The sequence below is a fragment of the Sparus aurata genome, chromosome 19, assembly GCF_900880675.1.
Source record: "Sparus aurata chromosome 19, fSpaAur1.1, whole genome shotgun sequence".
NCBI lineage: Eukaryota > Metazoa > Chordata > Actinopteri > Spariformes > Sparidae > Sparus > Sparus aurata.
In genome coordinates, this window is record NC_044205.1 from 13,522,078 (window position 1) to 13,545,602 (window position 23,525).

A 23,525-nucleotide genomic window follows, 5' to 3' on the forward strand; every position below is an offset into this window, starting at 1 on the left:
TAAACTTGGAGCTATAGAAGACTGATAAAGAACATGACCTTCATGCTTTACCTTGAGGGCATAACTGTGATCTTGAAGCAGCGCCTGGGGGTTTCATCTCTCCTGAAGACTTTAAACCATATAGACGACTGAGCAGGAATGAGTCCCCATGGAAAAAAGATATCATGCTGTTCCTGATTAGTAGACCTGGGTCATGTGATTATCAGACTTTGCTTTCATGAGCTTGAACTACCACACTGTGGTTGATTGTATCAGAACAATTTAAAGGCAAAAGGCAATGCGCAATATTTACTTTATAAAACTTTGTTGCATTGCAATATCTGGTACTCACCCTATTCCCTAAATCTTACCAACCTAGAATTATTTGTAGCTAATATTAGTCAGATGTTTGGTTTTCCCTGGTGGGTGATATCCTCCTGTTAAAAGTATAGTAGAGTCTGTTTGGAGAGGTACTTTACAGCTCTACAGCACCTACTCTACAGTTGAGTTAAGCTGCTTAAACCTGAAATAGCCTTTAAAAGATACCTCTATGAGCTTTCTGCATGAAATGGAGTGATGCAATGAAGGGTGTATAAATATCGCTGTGCTGGCAAAAAAACATAGTACCAAGCTGAGGCCTTTTAGCAAATAAGATAATTAAAAGCAGTTAATGAAATGGATCCTGACTAGGGGTTGACATTGGAGCCTCAGCCTCAGGCGTGGCAGTCATCCTTTGAATATTTAGAGAGATATGGGTCTGTTCTTTTTTTCATTTGATTGGCTGGGAAAACTGTTGGAGGTATACGATCTCTAATGGAGTCTCAACTTGACAGACATACAACCATTTCCTGGAAGAATTATAGTAGGTGTGATACATAGTTACATATGAAACAACTACACAAACAGAAATTAGGCATCAGGAACCACAATTTTCTTTTTTTTTTTTTCTTTTTTTTTTTTTTACATTTTATTGTCCTTTTTAGATATTTTACAGAATGAATGATCATGGGATCATCTTTGTCTTTTTCTCCTCCCTGTATCTTCTCTTCTTAAAGTTCCCTCTTCCTTTGAAAGAAAGAGGTCAGTGCTTTCACGAGTGGGCCCTTGTGAGTCAAAAAAATAAATGAATAAAGAAATAAAACTGACTCACCAAGACTTCAAAGACGAAAAGGCATGAAGAGAGAGAGAGCCGGGATGAGTCATGCCGTTAATGGGTGTGTCCATGACTCTAATTAGCACTCCTGCATGCATATTCTGACCAACTCTCTCTCTCTCTTGCTTCTTTTCGCTCTCTCTCTGTCTCTAAATTCACAGAATTTCAATTAGGTGTAGTTTAAACTCTCTCTATTCACTTCTGTCATGCACTCAATATCCCTCTATCTCCTTTATCTCAATTTTCTAACTCACTTCTTCTGATTCTCTTTTCATCTTTCTGTTTGTCCTCTCTGGCTGGCAGAGTGTGACAGCAGGCAGCCTACATTTTTGTTAGCAGGGCAGGTAAACAGGCCAGTCAGTTAACCACAGTTATAAAGGAGGACACTAAAACTCAGTAGCATCTTTGGCACAGTCATGCTCCTGACCGCTGTATTCTAGAGTATGGTACAGAAAGCGCCAGAAGGCTGTTGTTCATCCCTAGAGGCACTTGTAGCACCCTACCTTACAGACTGTTCAGTAATGGAGGCTTAGAGTAATAACAGACTCCTCTTGTGTATTTCTGTGACTACAATTTGTTTTTAAAATACTCTGTTTGACTTCTTGCTTTATAGGACAGTTAATTCAAGAAATAGATAGATGTATATATATATATATGTGATCCTTCTGCGATGGCCTCACATGCATCGATTTCTGAAATGATCTGAAGGGTTGTGGAGTTTCGACTGTGTTCAGTTGATGGATACACACGGATATTTGATTCACAGTGACGAGGCACTGCATTCGTCCCCCTTCATCCGCTGGAAAATCCTTGGCACGCGACTTGCCATCGACTGAGAGCTAATGCGATATGATACGATGTTAGCTCCACTGGACCATCTCTTTTTCTCCCAGTCACTCATGGCTTTCTAAGTCTCTGTGTATATATGAGTTTGTGCACATCTTTTCACTTCATCCTTATACATGTCCCCCAAGCTCTGCTGACTCGTCTTTCCCAGAGCCACATCCTTTTCTTCTTGTTCCCGCTTTTAATTTTGCTCTCTGTGTTTTCAGAGAGAGGCCTTTACATTTGTTCTGCGGTGTAATGAACAAATGCCTGCTGTCAATGTCTTCCTTGCCCCTGTGTCTGTGGGACTCCTGCCAAACACAGAGCAAGAGGGGGGACACTGCATCTCATTATTCTATAGCTGACAACTGGCAGTGTGTTCCATGGAGATTAAAAAAATGAAATACAGAGGCATCCGTCTCTCTCTGTCTCTCTCTCCTTCTCTCTCTCTCTCTCTGTGTTGCTATACATGTTTCTCTTTCTATTTTTCAGTCATTCTTTTCTACGTCTGTTTTGGTGCATCCACTTCACCTGCCACTCATACAAACATATACGCCATCACCCTTATTTGTAAGCTATACAAGCATATATATAAAGCGTGCTGTGATGTCTGTCATTTGATGCTCTGGAACATCAGCTAAAACACTTAAAAGTCCTGGGTGAAAATGGACAGAGCTAAAAAACAGAAGAGTGCTTTTTGTTGAGTGAGTGTTGTATTCCTCTTCACTGCTACTACATTTCAGCGATCATCTCCACACCTTTCCTCTTGTCTCTCTTGGGTACCCATTCGTCTCCTGCCACATTAATTTATCCTTCCCTTTCCACTTTCTGAAATTGCAACATATCTTTATTTTTCCTTATCTCCTTAAAGTCCATCTGTTCAACCCCTTTGCGCCTCCCTTCCTTTCCTCATATACTGTACTTGTCCCATATTTTGTCCTCTCTCTTCAACCCCTCCTTACATCTTTTTTTTCACTCTCTTTTTTCTCTAGGCTCTCGTGGCTCCTACAGTAGTCAGCACAGTCAGGAGCCCCTTCGGCCTTTGGGATCCCCAGAGCATCACATAGATCCCATCTATGAAGAGCGTGTCTACCACAACAAGGGCCCCATGAGGAGCCTCAGTCAGAGCCAGGGGCCAGACACAGGTCCTTATCGCAACAACACTGGTAAGTCCTCCCTGTATTTGTGTTATCAATTACAGCTATGCAGTTTTTGTCTAACGTCAGTACACAGTTTTTAACATGCCTCAGCTTAAAATGCATGTCATGACTTTTGTTTATTAATGTATATCAGCTGAGGCAAATATAATTTCCATGTAGAGGCTGCTTAATTAGTGTATATTGATAAACGTAATAATTGAGCTTGTATGAACTTAGGTGAGAAGGCCAAAGAGGTGCTAAGTTTATATAACATTTTATTTTGTCAGTCAGTCCCAGACCATTTTATACTACAAATTTGATACGGCACATAAAAAAATTAACACTCAATACAGCACGTTCACCCAAGCAATACCGGCAAAGGCATCGAAGCAACAAACAGTCGCGGATACTCTCAAAAGGAAATATTCTCGAGACAGCGACATAGCCAAAAATATTACAGAGAAGGTAACCGAATTCATTGCTCTGGATAACCAGCTCATCTCCGTGATAGAGGAACAGGGTTTTCTTTGTCATCTTGAGTTTTTGAATCCCCGAAAGGCCCTACCATCTTGGTATTACATGACATTGACTCCACTTTTGAGTTACAACATGCCACTATGCGCACAAGTTTCGTGGGTCTCATACAGAAGAGCATGTAAAACAGGCAATTGTAGATATGCTGAATGCGTGTGAAATGACAAGCCGATGTCATTTTACATGACAACATAAGGAATATGAAAAAAGAAATGGATTATATGGAGGTACGAAGCGTGGGCTGCGTCACGCACACACTTCAGCCGGCTGTACACGAGGATCTGCTGTCACAGTGCAGCGTCACAGACTCACCTGTTAACGTAAGGAAGATGGTAGGCCAATGTTGCAATAGCATGCAGAATAAGAAAGAGCCACATGAAAGTATATACTTTGTTTCAACGAAATAGTAAAACCTATAAGGAACAGCTTGGATGCAGGTATCGGATCAGGACTCAGTCAGCAGATACTAAATATAGGTATATAAGGACTCGGATCAGGATCGGGGTAAAAAAAATCTGATGGGGACATCTCTATCAGTAAGTAATATTATTCCAAAAACATTGTATACAATAATAACTGACATTTCACTGCACAATAAGTAATTTAACTATACTTGGCTGATGATATACATTCCTGCTTAAACTTAAGTAAAGTTTTGAATACATTACTTGTAGAGGAGTATTTTCAAAGTGTATTTTCAGAGTATTTTACTTTCATAAAGGCTCTGAATACCTCTTACACCACTGCTTACTAAGTGTCAGGTGGAATGGTACAACCCATGTCTTGTTTCGGTTAATGGTCCTTCTTTGTGCTGTGTAGTCAGTTCCGCTTTCCCATGTTCAACAATTGCACCCAGCCCAGGAATAAATGGCGAAAATACACAATAGAGTAAGAAGTATTGAAAATACCATTGCCTTCCCTTTTGTTTTATTAGAGAGTTCACATTCTGTGTTTTGTTTTTCTTTTCCAGTTGGGAATAAAGCACAGTAGGAAGCATTTTCTATCAAACTCACATAGTCAGACACACTCATTCTCACACGCTCCCTCCGTAACTCCATTGTTGCCAGCAATGTATTTTTAATGGGGCCTCATTGAGCTTATCTCAATGTGGGTTTAGGTACGCCATGTTAATCCCATTACCGTATCATACCCACATGAAAACACCCAAGTCGGTCACGGCACGTTCACTGTTCCCTCGATGTCATTAACCAGCCTAGCCTTAATAGCTATCATTAGCATTTGGGTCAGAATCATAGCAGTAAATATGCCACTTCAGACCAGCATTTGAGTTGATCAGTTTGACTCACTTGAAAGGAGCGAGAATTGCCTTTAAGCGTAAAGTGTAGCTTATGAAGCACATTTCAGAGTTAGGGGGTCATTGGGTTTGCTCTTTTCTTTGTGGGATATCGCTTTGATTACTGTCGGTGAAATTCTGAACAGTACGAACAGCGATAGGATTGTCTTTTCATGCAGGAATTAATTAAATAAGTGTGCCTCAGAAGTGTACAGAGAGGATCCAGTGTTATCTATAATTTACTGTGCCTTGTATTTGTAGTTTCAATAGATGGGTATAAGGAAACTCACAAAGGAAATTTGCACTGCAGCTACAAAAATCAATAGACTGTGGATTAGACCATGTACATTTAATTGCAACGCTTGAGGTTTCACAATAAGCTTCTCCTATGATACATTATTTTGATAGATTGTCTCATGTCGTTTGGGCTAAATTCTCCATCACAGTATATCAGAATGAACCTTTTCCGCTCCATACACAATTTTACCCCCACTGTGCTCAGCCCATGTAACTACTGTGGTAAATCAACACTCCAAAGCTGAACCACACCTTGAAGTCACTGAGGCGTTGAATTAAAGCTTTGCCTTAGCGCAGCATGTTTTAAAGGCACGTGAGTAGTATGTGCAGTGAATAAAAGGGTTGTCTATTAAGGATTCATAATGCACAGAGTGATAGCACATAGTGAACTGATAAAGGCTATGCTGACATGGTGAGCGGTTAAGTCATTAATTATGTCATTGTGCCTTTTCTTGGCGATGGCAGCCTCACATTATTGGTTCATTAAGCTGGCATAGATCAATGTAATTAATGCTATAAGTCATTCCTTCAGTGGAAAGAGAACAGAGACATTTGTGTGGTTATTACACTCCAAAAATTTGCAAAGCTGTAGTCAGTGGGTCTATATGTGGTGCACAGTTGCCTGCTAATTCAAGACCAATTTAACAACAAGGCACTTGCAGTCAAATGAAGCTCACAGTATTCATTGAGAGCGTGGGCTACCACGTTACTTAACTGGACACTTAACCATGAAGAGGAGCTGCATGATACAACAAAAGCAATTTAAGGGACTATAATTGTACATGCGCTGTTTTATAATTTTTTTTTTTACAGTGGCTGTTTCCTGACCTAGTTTAGGAATTAGAGACAGGAGGAGACAAAGCAAACAGGACATGAGGAAAAAACAAGTAAATCAGACACGAAGTGGGGTCAAGGCTCAAATTGTATAAGTTTGGTGAGGCAAATGTCTGGTTAACAGCCAAATTGATCGAATTGTGCAGATTTCTTTGGCCCTCAGTACACCATCACCTGCAGTCGTATTTTTACTTTATATTTTGAGGAACTTGTGTCTGCTGTCAGACTCTTCCATGTAGGAAGAACATCAATAAACAAAAAGACCTGAAGTCATGGGAAGGCTGATGGCATTTTCTTGCAGTGCAGTCGACAGCAGTTTGACAACACACTTGCCAATTCAGTCAAATCCAGTTTAGGACACCGTCAGTTGGTTAACCTGTCTGTCTGTCTGTCACAGCTCAGTTCACTTCTCTGTTCATTGTTGGTCTGAGTGTTACTGTAGATTAACATCATTGTCACAACTTCTAAATTCAACTGAGGAAAACCTAAAAAAAAGTTGTTACTGAACCTCTGCTTCAACTGTGTGACTGTGTGTGTCTGCATCTGGTCAAACCTCTCTCTTACATGCACAAACCCAGTTACTGTCTGCTGTCTCACTCTCCTCATCCTTTTTTTATCTGCCCAGCACGTACACACATTCATACACTGCACAGTATTAATGTGCAAGTATGAGTGTGTGTCTGCGTGTTTTAAGCGCTATGCGTGTGTGCAGGCGGCGGCTCGGCAGTGTTTCATTCTTGGATTAAACCAGGCCAGCGCCCCTGAGGACTGCAGGTTAATGTGGCCTATTTCAAGCGATTATTCCTGCATGGTCACAGTGTCTCTAATGCACAGATGCATACACACACATTCCGGTACAAAGAGGAATCACAGCGAGAAAAAGCCTCAGGATGTGGTTTACACATTTGTTTATTTTTCCACAAAAGAATGTTGTGTATTTTTAATTCACCAGTTTGTCATATAAATTTCTTTTTTCAGTCTTTCTGTTTTTTCTTATGTTCCTTCTATTTTTCTACCCCTCTTTTACTTATATTTCTTTCTCCTATATCTCATCATAACCTCTATTAATTCAGTCTACAGAGCACACCAGTAAAATATTGTGCTTTAACACTTTCACCTTCTTCCATGTCCTTTTTCTTTTGTCTTTCTTCCTCCTTTCCTCTGACCTTCCCTCCATGTTTTCACCCATTTTCTTCCTTGCCTCCTGCCTTTTCTCTTAAATTTTTGCCTCTGCACCTTCCCTCCTTATTTCATGAAAGCTATCTTGGACTGTATTAATGACTCTAACCACTGGGAATAACAGCAGCTCTGAATGGATGTGGCACTTTTTCTCTTTAATAGCCTATCATCAGAGCTGCACGTAGCTCAGGTGGCGACAGCGAGAATGGGTAGATTCAGTGCCATGGCTATTTGTCAGGTGCCTCTAGTAGCCAGGTTGAACTACTGCTGTTGATAAGGGGTATTATGTAGCTTAACATTGTTCCCCTCCAGTATCTTTGGAGGACACAGACATAAATTCCTCACCAATCATTAATCAATAAACCACACGAACAAGGTTATATTTTCTCAGCCATTAACAGAGCCTTCAGATAACTAATAATACAGAGCCACTTGGGAATTTGCATTTTGTGTCATGCTCAACAAGCGTTTTATATCACATTTGTCATCTGTCACTACAGATACACTACTCTGCTCAGTCCTGTGGTTTTGTTCAAAAGTTGATGTCTTATCACCTGTCAACCAGACAGCACCATGGACAGTTCTTTATTCTGCATCCACTCCAAAGAGCTAAGCAAATTGGGAGCCTCAACTCCAAAGGACTCTAAAGTTTACTGTAGGTAAAGCTGGTGTTTACCTACAGGCGACAATAACCTCATGGGATTCTAAGGTGGCTTTCTACATGTCTCTAAAAATTCCTGCCATAATCTTCAGGTTTTACATACTTACATAGTGCTACCTCTACCTCAGTCTCGAGAGCCTTGTTCCACGGACCCCTCTCCGAAATGAGGACTGACACTGTTTTTTGTAGATTAATTATGATTTAGTTTTTTTGTCCTATCCATTTTTGAATAAATAGGGTAAAAGCTGTGGTGTTATAGAATCACAAAAAATTCTGCAGTTAAATTCACGCAGTTCCCAGGACAAGGTATCACCTCTGTTACATTAGCATGTGTGCGCGTGTGTGTTACAATGTTACTTGAAACGAAATTGAGATTTTTTTAGCTTGAAGTTGCCGCTCTACAGCACTGGTCCCTTCTGCCAGTAAGAATATGCACACATATGGTATGCATGCACTGTAGGAGGGAGAGAAAGAAATATGAAGCAGGCTTTACATCAAACCATTAAACCAATCTGCTTTCCCCTTTAAATCTGCTGTGTTCCTTCTGTAATGAGATCTGACATCCTAATGAGGGGGACAGAACAGAGAGTGTGATGAAGGAGAGAGATGAGAGAGAGAAAACAAGCCCAAGAGACCAGAGAGGAATAGGATAAAGACAGAAAGGACTTGAGAGAGGGTGACGTTACCGTGCATCCTCTGACCAGGAGTCAGGAAAAGTTCAGTGCACCTTTTAAATAGAAAAGGCGACAGATCTTTGAGAAGGAAGGAGGGAATTGAAAAGGCTCACCTTCATCTAGCACATGTCTTGCCGTGTCCAAATGTGGTTTATAATACTACTGTTAGGTGCTCTGTCTGTGTTTGTGCATTTAGGCAACTAGAGTTGATGGACATTATGTGCAGTATTTATAATACATACCCATATGAATGCAACATACTGTAGGTGCACATCTTCTTTAGCTTTTAGCCACATGCCTTAACATAATATTTAAGGAATGGAATTACGGTGTTTTGCACCAATCATTGCCAATGTGTGAGTGATAAAAGGGCAGACTTATTTAACACGTAGCTTTGGAAGTTTAGCGTCTCAGTAGACCTGAATCACCAGTTCTTTATCAATTAGCACCTGAAAAAACCTCAGTGCAGTAAACTAAAGCACTGCGGCGTTGTTAGACCTTTTGGCTGAAGCATCTCCCCTGTTACTCTAGTGTGTCACTCACCAGGCTCGGTCTGTCGCCAGATTAGATTAGGTTTGTTTGGCCAGGATCAATTTGTGCTTGGCCCCTGATCCTGCTGGTCTTTTAATGAACCTACTGTCTTTTGAATACCAGTAAAGAGGGAGTTGTGAATTCACACTTACTTATAAAGGGATGTTTACTCCTGTGTGAAAACAGTCATGCAGGGTAAATACCTGGTTCCTGAGTGTCATGCTGCTGCCAGCTCTGCAATGAAAGACAATGTCAAATGCCGATTAAGTTGAGGCTCAGTTTAATGTTAAAAAATTTGAAAATGCAGCAAAGTAAGGAGGGGGGCTGAGAAAGAAGGAGAGGAAGAAAGGAAGGAACCAAATTCGTTATTTCTCTACATTTTAAGAATATTTTTCTCTGCTGTAGTCTGTTTTCTCACAGGTGAACCTAACTGTGACAGGCCATAAAACCATGACCTACAGTATTATTCAACTAAGTGGACAACAACTCAATTTATAAGTTGAATCCAGGTGATTTATATTGGAGCTTAAACTTGTACAGTATTTACAGTGAGTTTTTGCTGAAGCCTCAGAAAGCTTTAATTACCAGCTCAAAGCATCTGACTTAGTCCACAGATCAGCATAAAGTCTTTCCCTTGCGAAAACATATGGCACTTCCTAAATGTGGGTTTAAGTCAAGTTGGTGCTGCTCACCCTGCACCATCCTGTCACACGAAGACACACACACACACACACACCACCTATACTGTTGATGATACATGGCAAACACATACATAAAGCAGGCACAGGAACATACAACCATAAACCAATTCTACTTGTGTCCCATGCTATCTCAGTTAACATGATTAGCATATTCTATGTAATGAATCAATTCAACAGTAATGAATTCATAACTGAATTCATAACTACAGAAAGAAGCGTTCATTTGTTTTTGTCCTCAAAGATCATAGATAAATTTGAAGTCAGAACAAAAGCAGCATTGACTGTCTTCATCATATGAAAAGAACTGTTCATATCCTCTGTTTAAAACATGTTTTATTCATTCATTGATTCAGTTTATCGTTTTACTTATATTTGTTATTACCACTGTGTTTGCTCTTTGTTCCCCTATTGTTCCTTATCACACCATAAATACAAATAAATGATCTAGCCTCACGATGGTGTGATATTGTTAACACCCACAGTCCCTCTGTGGGAGGGTTCGCAAAGCACTGTTAGCCTCTTTTCTTAGTTTCAATGTCCCTATGTTATTTCAACCAAATCATTCTCAAACGTGCTAAGTTAAGTGTGTTATCCTCCATTTGCTAACCCACTTATCTTATCCAGAGTCATGGGGGTGTGCAGCTTATTTTAGCACACAGTGGGTGAGAGGCTGCTTACATGCGGCAGAAGAAATTTGCATTACACTAGGGTGATAAAGAGGGTTCAGTCCGTCTAACCTGCATGTCTTTCAACTGTGTGAGGAGAAAGGAGCATTTGTCAAAAACCCATATAAACACAGAGGATGCAATGCAAACTTAATACAAAAGGCTGCGGCTGTTGGGTTTGAATCCTTGCTGTGAGGCGAAAAAACTGAGCCACCATTTTCCCAATAACTGTGATCCTTTTGTGTAGTAATTATGAACCTCAAATATCCATAAGATTAGTGTCTTGTCAGTCCTCAAATTCTCAGATATTATGAAAAAAAAAAAAGATTTTTCCTAATGCATTTTTGTGCCATAGATTAATCAAATGTTGTCATATGAAATCAAACCTTGTGAAATAAAAAATCTCATGCAGATGCTTTCAGGCACATCTTAGCAACAGCAACATTATGCTATTGTAAGACAAGCCAAACTATGACAAGTTTACTTGTATAACACCTAACAACAAGGCAATTTCAAGTGTTTCACACCTTGGATTGTTAGTGTAATTAGCTGAAATAATTGTTTAAGGCATTATACAGATGAAAACAACGGGCATGAAAATGACAGTGTTTATTTTATGAGAATTTTTCTGCCGTACATGTTTACATGCTGCACATGCAATACAAGAGTGTTTCCCTTGTAGTGACTTATATAAATGGTTAGCCCTTCAGTTGGAAAAATATGAAGCTCATCTTTTTATGACTTTCACGATTGTCCTTCTGCATGAACATTTAACTGCAGCCACTGGCCTGGAGCCCCTGCTGTGTCTGAGTGGCACCCTTGGAGAAAGACATGGCACCTTGACTCATAGAGACAAGTGTCCTACAGCTCCCACACTGTAAAACGCTGTATACTTGATACTGAAAGTGCAAAACAGGGCATTTGTGTGTGTGTGTGTGTGTGTGTGTGTGTGTGCGTGTGTGTGTGTGTGTCTGTGTGTCTGTGTGTGTGTAAATGTGTGTGCGTGTGCGCATGCGTGGCCTCCAGTGCTTCCAGCTCAGGAACATCAAGAGCTGTGTGTTGGCCAGGAGGCTCTCCCAGGGATAAACAGAGGGAGAAACTAATCCTTACTCTCCTCCACATCCAAGCAGTTTGCGTGTGTGTGCACGCGCGCATGTGGCTCCATCCGTGGCTGCTGTAGGCAAGGTTGAAGTGTGAGTGTGAATGCAGTTGCATGACCTTAAAGTATTAGAAACAGACATGTTACAAGCACACATGTTTAGTCCACGTCAATCACTTGCATATTTAGCAAATCCATGTTTCAGTGCTTGTGTGTGTCTATGCCAGTGCGCATACTCGAGAGCGATAGACTGTACTGAGGGGTTTTGTGTAATCGTGCTGAGCGCTGAAGCGTGTCGAGAGAAAGGACATGTCCTCAGCTCTGATCACATAGTCTACTACAACCACAATAGAGGGAGAGAGATAGTGAGACAGAAGGGTGTTAGGGAAGAAAGCGAGAGAAAAACATGAAATGAATGGGGATGGAGGGAGGGTGACACAAAAAAAATAGAAACAGAGAGGGAATGAAGTACAGCAGACGAGGGAGGGCAGCAAATGTTTCAGAAGAGACGGGTTAGAAAAAAAGATGGATGGAGGTATAGACAGGGAGGGACAGATGTAGAGGGGGAAAGAAAGAAGTAAAGAAAGGAGAAAAGGGCAAGGGATTGAAGGAGAAAAAGAGAGTGACAGAGACAGAGGAGGGTTGAAAGAAATGGAGGCAGAGATGAAAGAACGAGAAGGGAGGATGGACATGGAAAAGCTCTGACGATTGGTTTGATCTCCCTCTAGTTTTTTTTTTTTTCTCACTCCCTATCTCTTTCTCTCTCCCTCCCTCCTCCTGTTTTTCTTCCATCTCTTGTCCATTCAGCGTGGGCTCCCTCATCTCAGCAGCCCAAAGAAAAAGTCAGGCCTACTCTGAGCTAGCCAGCCCCTCAGCCGGATGGCTAATTGCGGAGGTATCACTGTGTCAAATGACTAATAGAGTTTCCCTTCCCGTCGCTAATCTGCCAGCAGGAGCACAGCCGCGATTTGTTTACTCTACGCCGAAGCGAGGGAATACAAAGGCACACCCGCCCCTTTTATTTCCTCCCGAGCACAATTTCACGCCGTCAGAGCGTTAGGTGTGAGAGGTGTTAGTGGAGCTTCGTGTGTGTGTGTGTGTGTGTGTGTGTGTGTGTGTGTGTGTGTGTGTGTGTCTGTTTGCACACACAGGGCAGATCTCATTATTTGTTTAATATTTTATGAAACAGCACAGCGACTTTGCCTCATGCTGAGTCTTTAGCAAATTCATAAAAGACACACCCTCTCACACACATGCATATTTGTCTTACTATACTTGAGAAAGCCTTCCATTTTTATGTTTTACTGCAACTAACAATTATTTTTATCATCTAATAATCTATTGATTATTTCCTAAATTAATCAATTACTTGTTTGGTCTACAAAATGTCAAATGGTGAAAAATCAGTCATTCCTCAAAACCCAAAATGATGTCCTGCATTGTCTTGTTTTGTCCACAACCCAAAGGTATTAAGGTTTTTGTCATAAAGGAGTAAAGTAAATGAATAATATTCTTACTTAAGAAGCTTGAATTACTTTACATTACATTGCAAAATTACTCAAACAATCATAAATAGTTGGTGATTAATATAATAGTTGACAGCCTATTGATTGACAGATTAATTGTTGCAGCTCTATTTTATTCCATAACCCCAAACCTAAACCTGAACTTCCAATTACATCCCTAACGTTTAATCTAATTCTAACCTTAAACTGACAAGATGTATTTTAAGACTGGTCAAAAATGCCCATTTTCTCCAAAAAGTCTAAAACCCGAGCAGTTCTCACAAGGACAGGAATACAAAGACACACATGCATGCATAAGCAGGCGCCCACACACTGATTTTTTTGCCAGGCAATACTGGCCCCAAAGGTCAAGTCATCAGTCAGAACACACCATTACCAGAGCAAATGATAAATTCAGCAGCACTCCATTTACTTAAGGTAGGGGAAGAAGAGAGCGAGAGCAGACAGAAAGATTGAGTGAAGAAGAAAATGAAATGCATAAAGAGGTGTGGAGAAGCTGAATACAAAGTAACAGAATGTGAAAACAAAAGGACACAGTCACACAGTAATTTGGCAGGACATTTTGGGGGATTTCTCTGTCTTTATGATACCTACCAACCTCCTTATCGATTTGTTCTCTTTTCCCTTTTTCAAATTATACACAAGGACATCCCTAGTCAGTGGGCACAGGCTATGAAAATAAATAGACAGGCATTTTTTCGTGTGTGTTTTGCTTCCCTCTTCTTTTCCCTGTTCTCCCATCACGTCTCGGGCTCTGGGGTTGGTCCTATTCGGGTGTCAAGTCTCTCGATGAGTGCACACTGACACTGGCAGTGTTAGGCCTAAAGCCAGGGCTTCTAATGAGACATTCAGAAAGACAGGCATAGTACAGACACCATTCAAAGTACAGAAAAGCCTGGGATTTGCTTCTGATGGGAGTAACTCTGCTTCATTACCCTCCTATAGCCTCTGTACTGTCGCTAACTCCGTTGCCTCTAGTTTCCTCCCTCTGCCCTCTCGTTTGGCTCTTTTCTAAACCACAGCTCCATCCCTTGTCTCTTAGCTGTTTCTCTGTTTTTTTTTTTCTTCCCAGGCTTCCTCACTGTGTCACTATCCCTGCCTAATTCTCTGGATCTTTGTCAAATTTGGGGCATCAGTTGAGGAGCTTGCACAGCCATTAGCCTCATGGGCATTGCATGGCAAAGTTTGAAAGTTGGGATTTTTCACTGTCTTGCTAGCAAAGGATTTTTGTTAACCTGATTTTGGAGGAAATAAAAATATGCTAATGTAGTTACATCATCCAAAAGGCTCCTTGTGCCTCTGGTGGGTCGACTAATGGAGTTTACCAGATTTGGTGAGAATAATTTAAATAAGAGCTTTAGAAAATGATTGTTGAGGGTCTCATGTACAAAATTCGTTGGGCGGATCAGACATTTGTGTGTGTGTGTGTGTGTGTGTGTGTGTGTGTGTGTGTGTGTGCGTGTGCGCGTGTATGCATGTGTAAGCGAGAAAGAGTGAAAAGGAAAGACATAAGAGGGTTGTGAAGGTCAAGTAAATGCCACCACTCAAGACAGTACTAAAGAGCAGTTTTGTTGGTCACATAACGATAAGACACTCAACATTGGGACACACACTCACATTCACATAACCCTCCTTTCCTTTGTTAATACAGTGTTTATGCGTATAAGGGGGCTTATATAACGTGTAAATGTGTGTGTTTATATGCATTCCCGCTTATGGGTCTTCAGAGATGGATTAGAATGCCTGTGTCCTGGCCCATGTGTATATGTTGTGTGTGTTCGCGTGTTGTTGCTTGTGCTCCAGTTCCCATCCAAACATGTTTTAAAGGCTTATTCTTTGTAAGAGAAGGCGCATTAGCCTCTGTTAAAGCCCCGGTCTACCACACAGCCACATTGATTTCAAGGCTCTGTGATTTATCACACAATCCCTGAAGAACACATTTATGGTGTTTTTGCATGTGTGTACGCGTGTGCTTCTGTGTACACACACCCTGGTCGTAATGACAGATGAGATGGACCCCCCCCACACCGTCTGTCTCTGTGTTTTTACAACCAGAGAAACGAGCCCCCCAGACTCACATTAACACCTTGATATATCACCGATCTGCCGTTCCAACACGACGGGGAGGAAAGGTGACAGCTACTGTGCCCCTGTAGGCTGCTTGCATCGCAGAACAAATCCCAATTCAATTTCCATCTCACTCTAAAGAGAGATAGCTTGTTGTTTTATTTTTTGTTTTTATTTTATGTTTTTTTTAGTCCATATTGCTCACCAGGCAGCTGTCTCATTCTGTAGGAAAAGTTGCTGCAGTCATCCTCTTACTGTCTGCAAATTCGCTTAGTTTACCTTTTTTTATATAACATGGCAGGCTAATGAGTCATTTGAGTGACAGGTTAACACTATTTACAAATCCTCAGTGTTATTGAAACATTTGCTTAAGGGATTTTTTATTAGGCTACTGTAATTCACATAGGAAAACAACTACTTCTACATACATTTTTCAGCTTTTGAATCCCTATTCCACCTCTAGACCACCTACGGCCTCTTTGCATATCAAAGGGTGATTTTGCCTTTGCTGTTGGGACTCAGTCACCCCCCTCTGAGGTTAGATCTGCTGAGACTGTGAATGGCTTTAAAAAACATCGTCGCTGATTTGCTGTTGTGGAGACGGGGCTGTAATTTTTTTAAATTATTTTGGGAGATTTATTTTTATGCATATTGTTTTATATGTATTCTGTTTATTTCTTATTTATTCTCTGCAGCACTTGGTATTAAAATATAATTTTACCTGATTGAAATACTTATTTTTGCTAAATGGGTCTAAAGTAAATGTACTTTTAAAATGAATTAAGTTCAACAATTCAATCATGTCATTGTCTTTATTGTATTATGAGGAAAATCATACTACTACAGCTATAAGATGCAGAAAAAACATAGTTTCAGTGCTACATTGTCAATACTGTTTATAGTAGCTTATAATAGGTAATTCTGTGTATTTTGTATTTAAGCTTTCATCACACCTCAGCTCAACTTTTGTCGACTTTTCTCTTCTCTCTCTTGAATCCTCCCCTCTGTTGAACATTGGTCCTTGTTGTTAATCCTGGGCATGTGGCCAATATTTATCAATCAAAATGGAGACATGGTTGTCTTCTCACAACAACCTGTTCATCTCTTCTGCCTTTTTGCTTCTCTCCTCTCTTCTTGTCTTTTCTCCTCTCCTTTCTCTCATTCTTTCCTTCTCCCCCTCGCCTCTCCTATTGTCTTCCCCTACCCTCCTCTTCTCCCTCAACCCCCTCCTCCTCCCTGTAGACCTGACCCAGCGTGTCCATGACCAGGTCCTAAGTTATGTCCTCTGTCCCTACTTTCCCACCATAGCTCCCTCCTCCCCTGGTGTCGACTCCGCCCCCTTGCAGCGCACAGGAAGTCACGGCACCGCTACAGGAAACTACAGCCGTGGTGGGAGCAACAATTATGCCACAGTGGGACCAGGCTACACCTCAAGTGGAGGTGGTGGAGACTTGTATGGCTCAGACCCCTATGTGGCGGACCCCTACCGCACCTTGCAGTACTGCCCCTCGGTGGTGGAATCACCCTATAGCAAGTCTGGACCAGCCTTGCCACCTGAAGGCAGCCTGCAGCGTTCACCTTCCATCGACTCTATTCAGAAAGACCCCAGGTAGGATAAAAGGAGTGTTTATGGCCATGAATGTGAATTTTGTACCGTATGTGTGTTTTGTGGGGTTCCTTGGGCCAAAATGTGCACAAGATCATGGAGCAGAAGATGATTAAAGGCACTTTGATAGGACAAGTGTGACAAATGATCCATGTGCGTGTTTGCAAGAGGATTTAGGTTTGTAAGATTGCGAAGACACTAGAGTCTCCAGTCCTGGTGCTGTCTTCTTGAAAGTTGCACACTCACTATCCCCACGACCAACCACCCCTTATAACCTCTGTATTACAGCTTCACCTCTTTTACTTTCACTTTTTTAACTGACTCACAGAAAGGCCAGAAACATGGTCCATACATGTATGTGAGTTCAAATGACAACACCTGTCAAGAAAGGCACAAATGTGTTCTCCGCATTGAGCATACTCAACATGCACAGGTGGAAATAATGAATGTCAGTACTCAAAAGGATGATATGGAGCTTAACAGAGCATTTCCATGTCCACACTGGTAAACATCCATGGTGTTTGTGGAGGAATGTGTACTGTTGCACCTATTGTACAAAGCCTAGACGAAAAATAGGCGAGGAGAGAAGAAAATAGGGGACTAAGAGTCATAAATATGCTGTTGCATACAGACATGTTCAGCTAGAGCTTCGTCAAACTGGTAAGCTGTGGTTGCTTTGAGCAGAAGTAAATGCAACAGAAGAAGGCCAACTTTCTATTTTCTCTTCATTTCATGACATACAATCTTACAATTTTCAGGTGGCACATACATCGTTTAAGGTGTCTAGATAACGCCTGTTTACTTGCTATGTTTTGCAACTGTGTTCTTGACCATACTCACCTCTTTTGATGTCAGTTATTCACTCTTGTACAACATTAAATAGACAGCAATGAGGTTCAAAAGTCTTTTATTCAACACAAAGATGAAAACACACAATCTCACTAACATGTACTATATACAGGTGTGTGTGTGTGTGTGTGTGTGTGTGTGTGTGTGTGTGTGTGTGTGTGTGTGTGTGCTATGCTATGCTATGCTATCTAAGCCCAGTTGAACAACACCAGTCTTTGAAAAAAGGTGCTGCTGGTTGCAGGAGATGGTCGGGATTCCAGTGTTGAACAAAGCTGTTCTTGCTGTGCAAGGTTTGATGAAAGTCGGCAGAGGAGGAAACTGGTCGTTCCTTTCCTTTGCAAGGGTAGCAGCTCGGTGCTAACTTGCTTGGTGTTCCTCAGATTGTGAAGTCTGTCAACCTGACCAATAGTAGCTCAAACCTGAATTTTGCACCTAGGTGTGAAGAATGGGACACTGAGTACAGTTCAGAGTCCATTTTGAAATCCACAATGAATGACTTCATCTGTGGGTCCCAACACTGGTCTAAATAAAATAAACATTTTTCCTTTATCGAAGTATTTGTTTTTGTTGGTTTATATGAAATTAGTCTGCATCCGGAAGGCTGGTCTGGCTAATAATTTCTGAAGTCTGAAGGCTTATCAGATAAAAAAAAAAACACTGCACAGCAATATATGATACCACGAGTAGGGATTTGTAAAATCCCAAAAGTTGACGTCAACAGCTATACTTTTATCAGCTGTCTGGACTGTTTTGAGGCAAACGGCAGAATTACCATGTTTACCTTTCAAAATAATTTACCAGGAATATGCACTGACTGACCCAGTATGTTGGCAGATGAAGACAAAAGCCAGGTTCAACTTTTCTTGCCAGACGACTCTGCATATTTTTGTCTGAGCCAGATCCGTTGGACCCAAATAATAAATCAACCATGTTTAGAAAGAAAAACTAATAAAAGCCAGTGTTTCTCCAGTCACTCACCGTTTGCTTTAGAAGCTCCATTCCGCCTCCTTTTCGTGTTATGCTGCGTGTAAAAGAGTCCTACTGCGCTGTGATCACTTCCATCCTCTTGTCTTCGCAATTAAGCAAAAGCTAAGGCTCCCCTCTTTATTTATATATACGTATTTCACAGGACTCTTGATGTATAATTCCTTTAATTACAGAGCAAGTGGGGCTGAGACATGCATAGATCAAGTCTCAGCAGCAGCTGTCAATCACAGGAGAGGGAGACAGGGAGAGCAAGCAAGAGACAGAGAATGGGTGAGGGAGAAAGAGATGACAGAATAAGAGCGAAAGAGTTGGAGAGAATTATTTAAAACAAAAGAGAAAGACTGACCAAATAACATGTGCACCGTCAAATAAACATACAGTCATCTACAGGAATCTACTGTGAAGTTGTACAAAGCATTTTATAATGAGGCCATAATGGTTTAGTATTAATGTGGTATGATTGACCAACTCAAGACTGCCTTCTTTTTCACACAAACACAAATAACCTCTAAAGTTTTGCTCAGTGAAGAAAGTATTTATAGGTTGGATTTAATTTGCAAGTGAAACAGAATTCCCAGAATGTGCATATTTTTGTAAACACAAGTGACTGTGAGTCACGTCAGACCACTTTGCCTTTTCTCTTTGTAAAAAGCAAGCCCTCTTTTTCCCCTTCCACTAAGTTTGTGAAGCCTTTGTTATTTGCAGTTTGTTGTCTGCACTGTGATGTTTTCTATATACAGAAAACTCTTCCTGAATCCAGCAAGAGTCAAAGCAGTAATATATGTTCTTTTTCTGTAAGTAATATCTCTACCAGCAAGTTTTGTGACAAAGGTACGTTAGTCAGACGGCAGCAATATAAACAATTGAAACAGCAAGTAGAAATAAGTTTCTCAAAGAGACGTGGTAGATGGAAGAAACGGGAGGTTAGCGCAGGTCACCAAGATAAGGAACAGCCTCACGAATTGCAGCATCATATGAGCAGTATCTACACAAACACACAGAGGAGGAAGATCATGGAAATGTTGTGAATAAATAGGGGAAAATACAATGTTATGCACATCAGAGAGCCTGAATTCTTAATGCTCATTAAAGGATAATCCTGTAAATGTATTAATCTGTTTATAAAGCTGGGGAGATCAAATTTTGTTTTCGTACAGTAGGCCTTTCATTACTGTGCAATATGGATGACAGCTTTTGGATGTTTTCTGCTTTTGCAGTAATCTGCTTGAACAAAGGTGGTGAAAACATTCAAAAATGAATTGCATTATTTTACTAATTAGGGAATTTAAATCAATTTGTCATTGCAAATGCTGTAACTGCTATGTAGTTTCATCAACTTTTTTGTCTTCATGAGAACATGGATAATACTGATGTAGTATACCTGTGGGCAGTGTTGGGTAATGTTACATAATGTTGCAAGATTCCTGCCATCATAAATTAACTTGATACATTATTTTGTTAACTACTGAGAAAAGTAACACATCTGGACAATATAACAATAGCAACAAGTCGCAAAGCTGTAGCCAACTGTACTTGTAACTTTCTGTTGTAACTCTGCAATCTAATAATAGGAATGACGGTTACTATATAACATTTACAGCTCTTTATTTAGCTATTGATCTGACAGGGAACTGGGCAGAGGCATACAGTATTAGGCACAGCTGTATAAATAAAAGCAACACAACAAGCACTTATCCTCCTAGCACAACCTGCATTTCACCGTGATGGTGTTCTTGTCCTTTTCACCCAAAAAATCTAAATTAATGGGAATGTTTCCATAAAGTTAATGCTGTCCTCTCTGCCATCTCGCTACAATGAATGAGCTAGCTATGCATGCGCACTGAGACAACTGTAAGCTCACTTTCCATTGGCAGACATTCTCCTGCTGAGCAGCAGAAGAAAAACAAACAGCACAAATGTTTCAGGGATTTTATTTTGTTTTTGTGGCGACAAAAGGAAAGGAAAAGACAGCATTTTTTTCCAGGAACGGATTTCTTTAACAGATTAACAGGTAACAGATTACTTTGTTACAAGTTACCCCCAACACTGCCTGTGGGGCATAGCCAGATCACAACACACCCATAAGAATCTTTCTTTTCCAAATCTTATCTATATATTCTTTATTCTGAGTGAACAACTGATAAAAGTTATGATAACACAGCTGATCAACACACCTTTTGTCATTTCCATTTAGAACTGACAAATACTTGGGAAAAAGAAACCTTAGCTAAAAATAAAAAGCAATTTAAGTTTTTCTCACAACTTTAACTTTTAAAACTGAGCTTTTGCAGATAAGGTAGAAGCTATTTTTTGAGGTATAATTAGTTTCCAAACATATACAAAAACCATAATCTTTACTGTACTTGCAAGAAAGTGTTTATTATTGGCCCATTGGAGTCATTAACACAGTTACTCGTACAGAAGCACACATCAGAGATTACTTTGTCCTCCTTACTGCTTCAAGCTTCACATACTGCATGCGCACACAAACAAAAAGACATTGTTTTTCCTCCTGTTGCATTTTATTTTAAACATTAAACGTCATCCTACCTCTATTAAAGAAATGCAGCTGTTTTGTAAATGGTTCAAATATTTTTAGAGCTCTTTTGTGTGTTGAATGCCCCCTGCTGAATGCCATAAAACCTTATTTAACTAAAAGTTAAAGCTATTCCTTACTACTTAAAAATTCAGACTGTACTAGCTTTTGACTCAGCGTGTTGTTTACTTTTAATTAATTTAGGCCAGCCATAAATTAAAGTACACAATGAGTAGATTTTCATAGCAATACCAATCCCAGATCTGTAACAATTTGTCTGACATACTGTAGGTGCTATTACATCATGACTAAGTGATAGGAGGGTGGAGTGGCTGTGACAGAGACACCATTCACACTATTACAAGACACTGCAGCATCAAAATGATTTGAGGGCTGTTTGGATTGAGTTACCTAACGTTGCTTTAAATGCCTAAGTATAAGATAATATCAAAACTTTAGCCCGTCACATATGGATTATGTTATTGCTAACAACATGTTTTCAGATTTTTAGAGGACATGGAATGCATTTTGCACATACGCAAAGGCTTAGAAATGCCCAATATTTGTTGCTAAATCCAGACATTATCAGCAATAACTAAACTGTACCATAGGCTATTAACTTTATTTACTTTACTTTAAATTGTTTTCAATCCTGTACCTGTCATTTCCTCACAAAATAAATACTATATAAGGTATGATTTTCCCTCTGTACTTAATAAGAAATATTTCCCATCAGTTCCCTGTCATTAAGTCCTGTTGTCTTCTAACCATTTATAGTGGTAAAAATGGTGTAAATAGATGTTAGTATAAGAATATACTTAGTTTACCAGCTTTCCTCCTTCATGTTTCTAAAGTCGTCTTAATCTCAACTCAGATGTACTGTATATGAAAATGCGTTTAAATCATCACATTTTGATTTCTACATCATCCATTACTCTACTTTATATCATATCATCCATTTGTCTTTGCCATGAGGTTAAATAGCCTCCTACTCAAACTTCACTCTCTCTCTTGCTGTAATTGGATCTAGCTGAGCTAACATGAAGTGCTAAATGAGTTTGCAGCAATTAGAGACAAGGAACACTCTGAGTGAGGGCAGAGGTTATGTCTGTGTGTGTTGCTGCCTGTGTAAGTGTGCAGTGTGTACTTAGGAGACTAAGACTGTGTGTTATTGTATAATTCATCAGCATAGTCTATGCCTATCTCCTGTCTGTTACTGTATTATATGCATGTATATACGTGTGAGCATGATGTGTGTGCTCATGTGTGTGCATGGTAGCCACTAACACAATTACCTGTAGGGGCCATTACTGTTGCAGAAGAGCAAGCACAATAGAGCAGAGGTGAGGACAGCGACACAAAGAGAAAACTCAATAACTGCTAATGGATGGGAGTGAAGAAAGGAGGGGGAGGAGGAGGATGAGGAGGAGGAGGAGGAGGAGGAGAGGGACATAAGGGGAAGGAGGAGGGTGGTGAAGATTAAGCTTTATGGAGGGATTCAGAGGAAGAGGATGGAGGAAGGGAAGAAGGGAGGCACATGCAGAGAAGAGGGTGGCAAATGAAGGAAGGATGGAAAAAATGGAGCATGTTAGACAGAGGAAGATCAAGATGGAGGGATGTGAATGAAAAGAAGAAAGAAGGAGCAGAAGTAATCTAGATAAGTGTTACCCTTCATTGTTTTATTTATTTTTTTCCTTTATGCTCTCTCAGTGAAAGGGATTCTCTCCCCCACTGAGTTTTCTTCTTAAATTGGATATTAAAAACAATGCAGGGAGTGAGATGAAGAGGACAATGTTGAGCACAGACCCACAGAACCAATAAAAGTAGGGAGGGTAAGAAGGGAAGACAAAAACCAATAATGAAGGAAATGAAAAAGGAACAAATAAAGGGGATTGGGAGAATGTTAAATGAGGGAAGAAAGCACAGAGAGACATTTGTTCAGGGAATAAGGGAGACGTACCTTGAGGGATCGAAGAAGAAATAAGAAAGTAGGAGGGGAAAGACGCAAGGCATATTAGGGATCTGTGAGTATGGACAGGGTGGATAGAGAGATGAACAATAGCTCAGGGAGTTAGGGACCAAGGAGGTGTGGGCTTAGGGTTCATGTTACAAAGCTTGGGAGATTAGGAGGCAAGAAAGAGAGTGAAAAACATCATGAAGGAGGATGCACAGTTAGTGTAGAAATGGGTATTCAGAGGAAGAAAAAGTTATTACATTGTGATCAAAAACCAGACTACAGTACAGCTGCAACTTAGAGGGTGTGCTTGACTTATCTCATCAAATACTCAAACTGTCTGAAACATAGAAGCAGCGCTTGAAGATAACTTGTTTAATGTTGAAATTATTTTGCTATGATTAAAGATGGTTTCCATTTCAAGCAAGCCATAGT

The 23,525-nt window shown here is 40.4% G+C and overlaps 1 protein-coding gene across 4 annotated transcripts in view; it reads left to right on the forward strand.

Moving 5' to 3' along the window:
* Positions 1-23,525, forward strand: part of ctnnd2a (catenin (cadherin-associated protein), delta 2a) — a 271,445-nt gene that overhangs the window by 141,276 nt on the left and 106,644 nt on the right. For 3 of the 4 annotated variants that reach the window (XM_030398742.1, XM_030398744.1, XM_030398745.1), the window contains 2 exons: positions 2,950-3,123; positions 16,401-16,767. In XM_030398742.1, the coding sequence (XP_030254602.1) occupies positions 2,950-3,123; positions 16,401-16,767 (541 nt within the window). The remainder of the gene's footprint in view (positions 1-2,949; positions 3,124-16,400; positions 16,768-23,525) is intronic. The other variant, XM_030398743.1, reaches the window with a different exon arrangement.